The 14160-nt window shown below is 42.9% G+C and overlaps 1 protein-coding gene across 3 annotated transcripts in view; it reads right to left on the bottom strand.

Moving 5' to 3' along the window:
* ATP1B4 (ATPase Na+/K+ transporting family member beta 4) overlaps nt 1-14160 on the bottom strand; it is a 40416-nt gene that overhangs the window by 17092 nt on the left and 9164 nt on the right. For 2 of the 3 annotated variants that reach the window (XM_075259620.1, XM_075259619.1), the window contains exons 3-4: nt 11126-11273; nt 3081-3209 (exon numbers count right to left, since the gene is read on the bottom strand). In XM_075259620.1, coding sequence (XP_075115721.1) covers nt 3081-3209; nt 11126-11273 — 277 coding nt within the window. Of the gene's footprint in view, nt 1-3080; nt 3210-11125; nt 11274-12804; nt 13694-14160 lie in introns of those variants that run through there. The other variant, XM_075259621.1, reaches the window with a different exon arrangement.

Genomic DNA, 14160 nt, shown 5'->3' on the forward strand with positions numbered 1-14160 from the left:
TAGTATATAGAAAAACACCAATAAAAATACAATATATATATGAGATATGTTGTGAGATAGAACTGTGTTCATATATATATATTGTATTTTTATTGGTATTTTTCTTTATACTACATTTGTGGGATAGAACTGTGTTCACACCTAGCTGGTTTTCTGTGATATATTATCTTTACTGACGTTTCTCTATATACTACATTTGTGGGATAGAACTGTGTTCACACCTAGCTGGTTTTGATACCTGCGGTTTCTCTGGACATTATGGACATCTATTAGCAGTTTGCCCGTTTAACCCCTTATGCCCCATCTTAGGACATGGTATTCTATAACTATGTACTACTCCATGTATTCTTTATATATATTGAGCGGTCAGTCCTAGCGAGCGTCTATCATGATCTCGGTGCATATATGAGTATATTCTGCCTATTGATTGCGTTATATTGTTAGGCTTTTTTGATATACTTATGGACCTTTTAGGCTTCCGTAGTGAAATCTCTCTGCACACGTGCGGAACTACTTGTTGTTGTTCGGGCATTACGCTCGCTGTCTTCACCCCTGCGGTGAGTTTGTTATAACCGGAACACTATTTAAGATGCTAGCGTTCATTCAGTCGTTGTCCCCTGACGAAGCCTGTTGTATACAGGTGAAACGCGTGGCGGGTCCCTGTATTTTTTTGGGTATGTATGGTGGCAATACTCTGTTTATTCTGTGTGGGCATGTTACTTACCTGGGGTCAGCACATACATGACAGTGCAGGTGTTCTTACACTATTTGTCTTATTATTGAGCTGTTTACACCTCCTGGTATGTTTGCCTGGTATATATATATATATATATATATATATATATATATATATATATATATAGTCCTGTACATGGCGCCATCCATTCCATATCCTTATGTTATCATATTAGTACATGTAGTCTTGTCTACCCCTCTGTAATCCCTGTATTATTTACATGTGTCATGTTGTTAGACTATTTTAGGAGTATTTAATAAAAGTTATCTTTTATAATTTTGTACAATTGTGTGGTTGACTTGTTTTGTTGCAACCGTTTTTTTCTGTGTATAGGTTTCTGTTCGGGGGGGTCCCCATGTGGACTCCCCGATTGGAAACCCAAATACAGATGTGATTCGCGCCTCACCTGACTACCCCAAACTCTCACATGTATATAATACTGATAGAATGTAGACTGTGAGCCCAATATGGGACAGTGTATGGCATTCGGCAAATCAATGCTGGTTCTGAATCGAATCTTTACTGCGGATAGCGATAGTATTTGAACGAGTACGAGTATTTCCAATACCGTAGTATTCTATCACATATCTACTCAATCGAATACTACGCGCTAATCTCTAATTCTCATATAAAGACATGGCGGACCTGAACACAATAGAAATGCAATTATACAGGAAACGACAGACGGCAAACAGGACAGAAGAACAGACATGATTTGTAAGTATGACGAAGCCATTTTGTATCAGTGACACATACGGTCCTTCTTTTATTACCATTGCCTGACTTGTGCCTCTACTCTCCACCTGTCACAAGTAGCGCCCTGACACTGAGGCCCCGGGTACGACACAGGCCTAGGAGTCTTTCGACATGTTTTCAGGAAGTGAAGTTATGGAGAGGATATGGTTACTCCACAAGGTCACACAACTGAATGTAGAGACATTGCAGAGCAGGCTAACTGGAGTTCATAAGGTCAGCCCGCGCGCCCTCTGCCATCCTATTTATCACGATCCAGAGGAATGCAGAATGCCCTTTAACACGGCCAATAAATCCAGCGCCAAAAATCAATCCCTGCTTTAAAAATAGGATCATGTAGCATTGCGAGGGTGCAAAGAAGTCTAATGGTCCAATTACACATAAATGTGAATGTGATCTTGTCTGTGTCATTATACCTATTATATATCCTACAAGTAAATACAATTAGGCGGTAATATAGTATACCATTCTATACTCGGGATCACTCAGGCCTAACATTTACTACTTCTTCAGTGGCATTTACATCTCTGATGTTTTACTATGGCCCAGGCAGGAGATGGTTGGGGTCTAAGTGTCAAGATCAACATGGTGGTGAGAGCTGACTATGCTTGGAGGAGGTGGTAGACATCCTTTATCTAAGTCAGTAGAAACATATTGTGAAGGTTGTAATCATGTAATGTATGAAGATATAGCTGCTAATGCTTGAAACTGCAATAATGTTATGTGATAAGATGGCGCCTGTAACCTGGATGGGTGCTAGAAAAACCAATGCTTGGCTCGCTGCCAGAAGACATCTCCCTGGGACCCGAGTAGCTGGTTATATATGGAACTGCTTAAACTTTTTCTGTCCCAGACCAATCAGGAATGGATAGGAAAGCTTACATTGTTGTTTTAATAAAGCGCGTCAGCGCACATTCCTCAGCTGAGAGAGGAGCTAATAGCAACATCGCGAGTGCTGCGACTTCTTCTCCGCCTGGCACTCTAATTAATTAGGATGACGACCGTTACCCGGGATTATTGGAAAAATATGCAAATCTGTTTCCCAGGAAGAAAATAGGGAAAAGTGCCTCTGTTTGCTGCCTCTAGGGGACGCTCCCTTGAACATCATGCCCGACTGCTATGATGCGGGATTTTGCCAAGTCAGTATCGCAGCTGTGGACGCCACTGTTTCATTCTGGTTGGATCTGTTCAGCACAGAGTAGGGGAAACTGACTTGGCAGAGGTGAGAAACTTCTAGACCAGGTTCTGGGGATAATGTCACTCCCTAAGGATTGATCGCCTTCTCAGGTGTACGGAGTCCTACAAAAAGGCGTTCCAGCTGCACTGGGGGGATCTTCCCCTAGAGGGCAGCAAACAGAGGCACTGCTCCCCTATTTACATCTTGGGAAAAAGATTTGCATATTTTTCCTATAATCCCCCAGTGGAGCTAAAATACGACCTGAGAAGGTGATCTCTCCTTAGGGAGTGACATTATCCCCAGAACCGGGATTATTGGTCAATTAGTCATAAACGCAACTCTGACCATAAGGTAACAATAACAACCAACAGTAAATAAATCCAGAAATCCATATCTGCATAAAAGGCAACTTACCAGGCGGAAAAACTCTATCACTGTACGTAGGCACATACGGGCTTATTGTGAGAAGGAGTCCATAGATACATAATGCAAACATCCCGGTTAGAAACGCGTAGAGCACAAAGTAGAATAGAAGAATCAGAGCTGGAAAGAAATAAAGCAGAAATAAATGGCGGAGAAAGAGGAGAAGGTGAAAGAACCAAAATCTGTCATCAAACGAATACAAGGTGTTATTTCTATTCTCCATTCAGATTCTGAAGACATAAACAAAGACGAGACGGGAGATCTCTGCAGAGTCTATGGAGAGATGCCAGTGTCGTCTATGGGTCTTAAATCAGGAGGGGGTGACAAGACGGAGATGGGAACAGGAGAACATGTTCGGTTTTCACTGTTCTTGTAACTGAAACAGAGTCTTGTGTTCCAGAAGCGTCTATCATTAGATACCAGTAATGTGTGTGGGGGGTATGGAGTAACTTGACATACAGACCTATGAGTAACTTGACTCCCTCCCTTCTTTGCTATCCCCCCCACCACCACCACAATCCTATTTCTTACATTTGTCCCATGTTCTTTCCTATCCTGGTTTTTGTTTTCAGTGACCTCCCGATACCTGTTTCGTTCTTACTCTGACACTATCATTGGCACCTTTCTATTATAGATCCTATAGGCTGATTCTAGTCCATCCTTTTACTGATCAATACGTTTTCAACAATGTAATGTAATGAATGTAATACACTTTGTAATATATTATCAGAGAAAAATGCTTCTTTCTCCACTTAGCTGTCTCTTTTCATCCACCTATCCAGATTTCTTCTAAAGATAAGATAATCCTTTAATGGTCCCAACATGGGGAAATTCAGTGTGTTACATCAGCATGGATAATACCGTAATATATTACAAGAAAGACACATACAAGCTCATAGTGGATGGAAAAGATACCAGGAGCCATAACAACTACAAAAAAAAAATAATTCAGGATCATTTCGTTCTGTGTGTGGAGTGTCTTCGCTTGGCCTGATGTTGATTATACAGCCTGACCGCCGTTGGGGGGAAGGATCTCCGATAGCGTTCCTTGACATTTATAGAAATCTATGGTCAATCTGTCTTGCTAACAAGATACACTGTGGCTCACAGAGGTTTGACAAAACATAGAAGTCTATGGAGTAGGAGGGGGGAGTTACCAGGAGCTGAGTGAGAATTAAGAGACACTAAAGGTTAGGGATAGGGTAAGGTTAGCGTGTTAGGGTAGGGTTAGAAAGCTTCTTTGCGTTATATCAATACAGGTCAGTAAGAATGTCCTATATGATCTTTCTGTGAGTGGTGAGAGTTCGGACCTGTTCACATGGCGGGAAATGAAGACGTAATTCCTCTTCATTTTCCTCCGTGGTCTAGCCGCAATGGGATGCCATTGTAGTGCCTCAGCAATCCGTTGCGGTATCCCGCTCATGATTAGGCCCGGATGAAAGAGTCTAATCAGGAGGGAGACTTGAGCTGCCGACCCTGAGGGCGGAATCCACGGCAAGATCGAGCAGGACGTTTCTTTTTTCCATGTCCTGCTGCGATCTCTGCCTTCCATTGAAAAACACATGAACCCCAATTATAGTCTTTGGGGTCCGTGTCTTGGGGTCTTATTTTAATACTGATCTCTAGTGGCCATTGGTACTTTTAAAGCTCAGACCCTAGTGGAAGGTGGACTGTTCATGCCCAGTCCCTGGTGGCTGTATTCAGTATCTGACTTCTGCTGTTCAGTGCCCATTTGCCACCCAGTCCTTGTGGCCTTTGATATATTAAAGGAGTTGTCCTGATCCTATTTTTATTCTTTAATATGGTTATTACTGGGTATCGAAACAAAACAAATGATTACTCCCCTCTCCACAGGCCTCTGTTTCCACTACCAGCAGTTTCACCTGTTTGTATACAGGTCCCATCTCTTCACAAACAACATGTCACAGGAATCACATCCCAGCACAGGACCTGTATACAAACAAGTGAAAGTGCTGGCGGTGGAAAAAGAGGCATCCGGAGAGGTGAACACTCATTTGTTATGTTTATGTCCTGCTATGTCCAGAATAGAAATAGGAACTAAGAAGACAACCCCTTTAAGCAAACATCATTTGCTACTTACTGAGGGAGTGAAACATGGTGTGTTGGCCCAATACTAATAATGTCTTCTAATTATTGGTGTTCTGGTAAAGAGTAGACAGGTCAATGCAGGCAACATGATGGTGTGCTTGTAATACACACACGCTGCATTCATGGCAAGGCTTCCTACTCATTCTGTGCACGGCTTCCCCTGTTATATAAAGAATCAGATGTTGTGTCCTGGTTGTCATCTGAGATTTGCAGCTGCTAAGCTCCTCCACGATCCTGTTTCACAAAGAGTTTGTTTATTTAATAGTGAGACAATTGGATGCCTCCCAAATATTCTGGTTACAGCCCCTCAGTCCTCTGTTATTCTATAGGATCTACACTGTTTGGGATCATGGTTTTGGTTTGGAAATAACAATTCATACAAGTTCACTTCTTACATACAAGTTCACCTTAGTGGGATTCTCTCCTATGTATCTTTGATTCCGTTGTAATATCGGTGTCACGCTAGAATGCGCCTTCTCTGTTTCTTCTTTTTAGATATTAAGAAGGTTGCAGCCCCACCAACCCATTACACTTTGGTTTTTGGATACGTCCTATGAGCACGGTCTGAGTGATCTCCTTGGAATCTTGACCTTCTAACCCCTATAAAGAGACTTAGTCTTTTCTGCAGGGAACTCAGTTCTTTGAGTGGCCCCAGTCCTGGTGACAGCTGGCTAAGGGCCAAAATACACCTAAGCAATGAATGCTAGGGAAGGATCAAGTATGGGTCGGGGTCAGAGCTGGCAGACGTACTGTTGTACAGGTAACAGGCCAGGATGGACTGCACAGGTTCATAGATCAAAAACTAGCTGGGGTTGGACAAAGAGGATGATCACAGCAAGGTCAAGAAACAGGAGCAACGTTAGATAACAAGCTGGGGTCAAGGGGCTAGCGCTCAGCAGCAAAAAAAGATACGCTGGTGGCCATAAGTAATGGGAGAGCAGGGCTCCAAAGCCATAAGCCGCCAGCATTATACTTGTGAGGAGTATGTGTTACAAATACAGTATAGATACATAGATGCACTTTAGATACATATAAGAATAACATATGTTCCCTTCATGGCGGGCAGAGGATAAGACCTGGTTCATATTTGCGTCCTGAATAGAAACCTAATCCGCACTAAAAAAGTGGTTACCTTAGGAAACCCATAGACCCCATAGACTATAATGGGGCCCGTAATAGGACTATAATGTGTTTCCCGATTGGTTTCCGTTCAAAAAGGGGAGAATAATGTTAAAAATGCGGAGAGGGGAACGGAATACGCGAGCGCAGATGTGAACTGGGCCTGAATGTAACTTCTCTACAAGAAAGACAAATATTTACTATTGTGTTTCACTAGCATGTATAGAAGAAAGAGACAGTGAAATATTTGTGACATTCTGGAATAATATTCTATAATTATACACAGAATATCAAACAGTTAAAGCTTCCGGGTCCCCTGCACAATGCTGAACAGATTTGTCGCTTACTTGCACAGGTTTGTTGATCTCTGTTTACTTGCGTGTTTCCCAGATGAAACATTTTTCTAGCTAAAGTTCACAGTAACAGATGGAAATTTACTTAAGATGATTCCCATAGTGCAGGGCAGTGATGGGAATAGTCAGTCATGGAAACTGTATCATGCAGAGTTCTGAACATCCATCTGCGACTATGGGAATGTATTACTAAGCTTTTAGCTCATAGTTACTACATAGATGTCATGAATGAAGTCATGGAAGACGCTGGGACTGATAATATTAGCAATAAATAAGAGGATCTTATAGTAGGGGAAGTATAAAGTGTATAACGGATGTAGTGCTGGAATATGAGGAATAGACGGCTTCATGTGATGGTTTCCAGGGGCTTGTTACTACACAGTCCAGTCCCATTAATGTCACCACCTGTCACAATCCAGAATAACCCCCTATGGCAGAGCGGACCGCGGCGAGACCTGCAGGAAGAGAGGGGGTGTTGTGATGATGTCACTGGGATGTTGTGATGAGGTCACTGGGATGTTGTGATGATGTCACTGGGATGTTGTGATGATGTCACTGGGATGTTGTGATGATGTCACTGCGATGTTGAGTCGACTCCAGTGCCGTGGCCAGCTGCGCTAGGTTATGCGGTTGAGCCTCCATGGCGTGAACAACCCGATCGAGGTGGTCCCACAGATTCTCAATTGGGTTCTAGTCTGGGGAATTTGCCGACCACGGGAGTACGGTAACCTCATCCTGGTGCTCCTCGGACCACACACGTACACTGTGAGCTTTATGACATGTCACATTGTCCTGCTGGTAGATGCCATCATCCTGAGGAAAAACAATTCACATGTAGGGGTGAACACGGTCTGCAAGGATAGATGCATACTGGTGCTGATCCATCGTGCCATCCACAATGATGAGTGCACCCAGATGGCTGATGACACGCGCCTTCTGCCATTGGTTATTTAACGTTGACGTCACAAGTAGGCGCTGGTCACATTAATAGGACTGGACTGTGTATGAGTGAATGGAGTAGCAGAACTTCTAGGAATGAGAACCATCCAGTTCCTATGATAAGAGCTGCTGTGAAGTTCATAACACTTGAAATCCATTATCTAAGGGTTCACATACTTTGTCTTTAATCACATAACTTGATAACCATTTTGAGGGAGATGTAGGCGAAGCCGCCTAAACCTCTTGCCTTCACAGTGCTCGGTCTCAGCACCATCCAACTCCACCATGGTGGACATCTCCTCAGCCTCCCTGGATGTTGTACCCCCTCCAACCAGATGTCCATGACCTATCCTGAGGACAGGTTCTCAGTTATAAGTCTCAGAAAATCCCTTTAAGAGTCAGAAGACAAGCTCACCCACCTCGCCCAATCCCCACGGGATGAATTCAGCTTTATTTTTGTATTTTAATCCTCATTTACTCTAAAGAGTTCAGCTGGGGAATGGAAACTTTTCTGCTGGGAAAATAAACCATTTAGACGGACTTTGATCTACTTTCTAAGGGCATTCAGATGCATTTTGTTGTACGTTCCGATCACCAGATGTGCCATTGGAGTGACAATCCCTCTTTATTGAGGCGGCTGAAAAATATCTGGTTTTTACAGAAAACCGCAGTTAAAAAAGCAAAAACCAAAAAACCCTCCAAAACTCTATTTGATGGATTGATGGTGGGTTGGACATCTCTGGTCAAATGACTTGTTTTGACGATTTCTTAAACAATCCCTGCAGGAAACGAAGATATGCTAAATTGCTAAATTGGCATTGGCTTTCCTTGTTCTAATCCATCGGAGGATCAGGACAATGGATTTCTGCCACAATTCTTTGGACTATACGGGGTCTATAATGGGGTCCATTGGGTGTCCATCATCAAACCAAAAACAGAGCTTAATAAAGCTGCGCGTGCAGGACTTTCTCTTCGACTATGTGTTGGAGACTCTGCTGCAAAATGTGAATGTAGCCTTAAAGGAGACCTTTCATGTCCTCGGGCACATACGGTTTTATGTACCACTAGAAAGCTGGCTTTTTGGCTTCCCATTATGTGCCCCGGGGGAAGAGTTGTTGGTGCTTTTACCGATAGCTCTTCACTGTCAGAAGGGTTTTCCTGGCAGTCTAACTGGGAACGCCCCTCCTGACAGTCTGTCTGTAGCGCTATACTGTCAGAGGGGGCGCTCTTTACTGCCTAGCCATGATGCTGAGCGGTCAGGGACACCCCCCAAGTACTAGTCTATGGACGAGTACCTTCAGGAGGAGGGGGCATTCCTCTCCACTCAGTGGTAAAGAACGCCCCCTCTGACAGTACGCAGCTATGGCGGAGCATTCCCAGCTAGACTGTCAGGTATGCCCTTGTGACAGTGAAGAGCTATTGGTAACGGCACTGATATCTCTTCCAATGGGGCACATAACAGGAATGACGGAAAGCGAATTCAGCGCACTGTTGGCGGTATATAAAACCGCATGTGCACAAGGACGTGAAAGGTCCTCTTTAAGTGGAGTCTACCACCACCAAAGTCTCTTGAAAACCAGGTAGATGCTTTTGTAGGGGAGGTTAGTGGCAGAGTAAACATATCAAATCTGGCATCCGAGAAAATCAATTCTTAATTCATGTGGAAATGAGCTGCTCAGTGCACCCAAGGCTTGTGGTAAATGCACATCAGGACCTGCCAATCACGGTGCTGAGGGCGGCAAATGGTGGGGATCATATAACTTCTTACTTGGCTTAGTTTAGGCCAGAAGTCTACAATACAATGTTTCTGTATTTTTGGCGCCTTGTTGCACATTTAAGCCATGTCCACTTTTTGTGAGAAGCCACATCCACATGTCTATCAAATTGGAAAAATGTAGTAGATTGGCCAAGATTCCCCATATTTGTGGCAGTGTCTATTTGTAACCACAATAATAAATCTGAGCCCATCAACTGACAGTCAAGTGTAAACAAGAACAAAACGTCAATTCTAAGGCGCCATTCACATCTGTGTTGGTAATCTGTTTGGGGGAGTCCGCATGGGGACCGCCGAACAGACTACCAACACATTGGCATGCGGTTTGCAGTGAAAGGACATGGACCCCATAATCTACTAAAGACTGTAATGGGGTCCATGTGCTTTCTGCACAGTCTTCACATGAGTCATATGGACAGGAAAGTAGATTGTGAAGTACTTTTCTGTCCACATGTTCCATGTGCAGACCACGCAGAAAGCCCCCAGACCCCATTATAGTCTATAGTAGATTATAGTCTATGGGGTCCATGTGCTTTCACTGCACACCGCTTGCCTATGTGTTCCCATGCGGACTCCCCGAACAGATTACTGACGCAGATGTGAACAAGACCTGAGACCTCTAAACCTTTCAGCATGTAAAAGCTACATGATGGCACACAAAATATCAAGAAGATTCTGACAAATCTAGTAAAGGACTCCATGAGAAGTGTCAGGGTCCCTGCCAAGGACCTGCTAGTGCAGTACAGTAGGGGTGGACGTGCTCACAAATGTCAATATGTTTATGATTCTGTTTTATGCTGGATTTACGGTAAAACTGTCTTTTATAATTTATAATAGGGTAAATTATAAAAAAGGCTCAAATGCAAAACCGACTGCTCAAAGCAGCATAGAAAACACTGAAGCAAAGACCGAAACATGCAAAAATGAAAACAAATTGAGAAATGAGGGGCTTTACTTGAATTAAAATGGGCATGTCCCAAATAACGCAGAAAACTGGCATACCCAACAAGTCTGGTCCAATGACCCAGTAAGTATAGGAGAAAGTTGTACAGACATCTAGGATTGGTGCTATCAAAAACATTCTTCTTGATCGAATCTCTGATACTCGTCCAATCTTTGATTAGGGCTGGGCACTTTGGGTTCACAGGGCTCCCCTATAGCTGGATTGGCCTCCTCTAACCCCCTTCTTCAGGGGCTTCCTTCTTCTCCCTTTTCATTCTCCATATACACTATAACGCTACCTACCCCTCCTCTTCCCTAACCAGGTTGGATTTAGGTTTTTAATAACCCTCCCCATATGTTTATGTCTCTGCTGATTCTTAGACGTATAGCAGTACCTCTGGATTTCGCTTGTTTCCCTCTATATACCTGGACCTATATTCCTCTTACTTTGCTGTTTATTATGCTTTATGTTCCTGCACTAGTTCAATAAATCTCTCTGAAATTAAAATGCAAAAATAAAAACTTAAAAATTTATGTAAAGTCGATGAAAAAAATAAATAAATTAAAAATTAAAAAAATATAAAAAACTATATATATATATATATATACACACACACACACACACAAATACAATAACTGTTGCAAGCTAAGTCAGAACATCAAGTTGCCATTGCATTGAAGCCTCAGCTTGTGAATACATTGTGTAATACAATAGGCTACATTGGCAGAATCTGTGTGTATACCCTACAGCAGGCAGGCAGCTTACTAGCTCTTAGGCAGTAGGGATTTCCTTCCCTTACCCCAGCTTTTCCCATTTCGTCCCAGTACTTCTTTTTTCTCTGGATTCCAGATGAAGATTTTTAAGTCTTTCGTCCATTCCCTCCAGCTTTTCCTCTGTTCCATCTGGTGCCGCCTGTCAGCTTCTGAATATCTTCCATCCTGATCGTCCTGAAAGACAGAAGTCCCTCCCATTAATAGAGAATCCACTGTCATGGGAAGGGAGCTCAAAACAAGGGAAGGGTTAGTGTTTTACAGTTATTAAATATCATGAACCTATTCTATATACTAGCACAATTGGTTTATGGTTGTGTGATATATACTACATAGTCCATTGGTAGTTCCTTGGTTTATGGTTGTGTGATATATACTACATAGTCCATTGGTAGTTCCTTGGTTTATGGTTGTGTGATATATACTACATAGTCCATTGGTAGTTCCTTGGTTTATGGTTGTGTGATATATACTACATAGTCCATTGGTAGTTCCTTGGTTTATGGTTGTGCGATATATACTACATAGTCCATTGGTAGTTCCTTGGTTTATGGTTGTGTGATATATTCTACATAGTCCATTGGTAGTTCCTTGGTTTATGGTTGTGTGATATATTCTACATAGTCCATTGGTAGTTCCTTGGTTTATGGTTGTGTGATATATTCTACATAGTCCATTGGTAGTTCCTTGGTTTATGGTTGTGTGATATATTCTACATAGTCCATTGGTAGTTCCTTGGTTTATGGTTGTGTGATATATTCTACATAGTCCATTGGTAGTTCCTTGGTTTATGGTTGTGTGATATATTCTACATAGTCCATTGGTAGTTCCTTGGTTTATGGTTGTGTGATATATTCTACATAGTCCATTGGTAGTTCCTTGGTTTATGGTTGTGTGATATATTCTACATAGTCCATTGGTAGTTCCTCTATAGCATTAGGAACATTATGGTGATAGGCAGAAGTGACTATAATGCTGAAATTTCCCCAATGTGGGACTATTAAAGGATTATCTTATCTTATCTTAATGTAAGATGAACCAATAATATTGGGATGAAAATGAAGAGGAATTCTTCTTCATTTTCCACAATGTGAATGACCCCTTAAGCAACCTTCAAGGCATTGTCCAGAAATTGGGTCACTCGCTGAAGGTTTGGAATAAAGAAAGCATACTGACATGGGGAAGTCCAGCAAACCACGTGACCCCATGAACCTCAGCAGTCGCTGGAGAGGGAATGGTGATGTCACTCACATAGCTTACCAGCCAGTGGTGTAACTTGAAGTGCAAAAATGTATATCTTGTTCCACTTAGAATAGTGGTATATTTTATATGGTAGAGGGACCTTTGGGCCCCATGGTCCAGGGCCCGGGAGCAACTGCAGCTGCTTTAGCTACGCCCCTATGACCATACCAGCTTAAAGTGTAACTTTGGCAGTAAAGGCCCTGACTACTTATTATAGAGGTAAACCAAAAACTAGTGCATGGCATGGTTTACTTTTAGTCTCAAAGATGCCAGGAAAAAAAAGTGTAGACACCCTAAGCCCACTTCTCTAGGCAACATTTTCTAGAACTGAAAATCGGACGTTGTTTTGCAAACATCATAAAACTGATCTTGGCTAGAATAATGTTTTGACAGCCACAGATACTTAAGAGGGTTGTGCTGCCTGCCAAGATTTTGTGGATCCCAGAAACATAGAATAAGAACTTACCAAAGTGAGCATGCTCCAGACAGGTTAGTCATTAGATTGCTAAAAAGAGCCTTCAATATGCAAAAACAGTCAGTCCTGTTGGAACAATGTTGGATCCAGCCTTGTCACTCAATCCATGATGGTGCTCCATAGACATACGTACCACCAGCAACTACAGTCCTGGCAACCCAAGTGAGGACTATTGTGGACAAGGCACCATGCTGGACACCTAGTCTACCTGGTCTGAAACTGAGCTGAGATATTATGAATGGCTACAGGAATGTGAAATATATTGGAAACTCTTATACTTCTCCCTACTGCTCAATCCACTCCAAAAAACTGGAGCAAAATTAGCAACAAAAAAAAAAACTGCATTTCTGCAACGTGGGGCCTCAGCCTTAAGCTCGGCCATTTGTGCTGCAAATTTCTTCTTCTTCAATCATAGGACATGTTACAGATACAGCTGCAGCCCAGTCAGGGTCACTAGCCTGCTATATCCTGCTGTAGCCTGCTATCCGCCTGCTGTTCCCTGCTATACGCCTGCTGCAGCTTGCTATACACCTGCTATATCCTGCTGTAACCTGCTATACGCCTCCTGTAACCTGCTATCCGCCTGCTGGAGCCTGCTATACGCCTGCTGTAGCCTGCTATATCCTGCTGTAGCCTGCTATCCGCCTGCTGTAACCTGCTATACACCTGCTATATCCTGCTGTAACCTGCTATACGCCTCCTGTAACCTGCAATCCGCCTGCTGGAGCCTGCTACATTGTGCTGTAGCCTGCTATATCCTGCTGTAGCCTGCTATCCGCCTTCTGTAACCTGCTATACACCTGCTATATCCTGCTGTAACCTGCTATACGCCTCCTGTAACCTGCTATACGCCTGCTGTAGCCTGCTACATTGTGCTGTAGCCTGCTATATCCTGCTGTAACCTGCTATACGCCTCCTGTAACCTGCTATACGCCTGCTGTAGCCTGCTACTTCGTGCTGTAGCCTGCTATATCCTGCTGTAACCTGCTATACGCCTGCTGGACTCTGCTAGCTCACATTACATAGTCTTCACACTGCAAGGATCACATGCAGACGCTGCGATAGTCACAGAGCTGTAGGTGCACTTGCAAGTCCCTGTTTGGATAACATAGTGAAATCATTTTAGCTAAATCTGTCTCAGCAGGGAGAAAGTAAAGGGCTGCAGCAACTCAAACCTCCTGCTCTGTTGCATTTTATAAATTTAGTTGGAAATCCCCAGAACTTTATGGGCACAAAATTTGGTTAATCAAATCTAGCATGCTTGTATAGACCCTGCGGTCTGGTATGGTATCCATAAAGCCAATGCACAGACAACTATATAGAATAAAAAGTAAAGCAAATATGATA

Source organism: Leptodactylus fuscus, chromosome 11, assembly GCF_031893055.1.
Source record: "Leptodactylus fuscus isolate aLepFus1 chromosome 11, aLepFus1.hap2, whole genome shotgun sequence".
Taxonomy (NCBI): Eukaryota; Metazoa; Chordata; class Amphibia; order Anura; family Leptodactylidae; genus Leptodactylus; species Leptodactylus fuscus.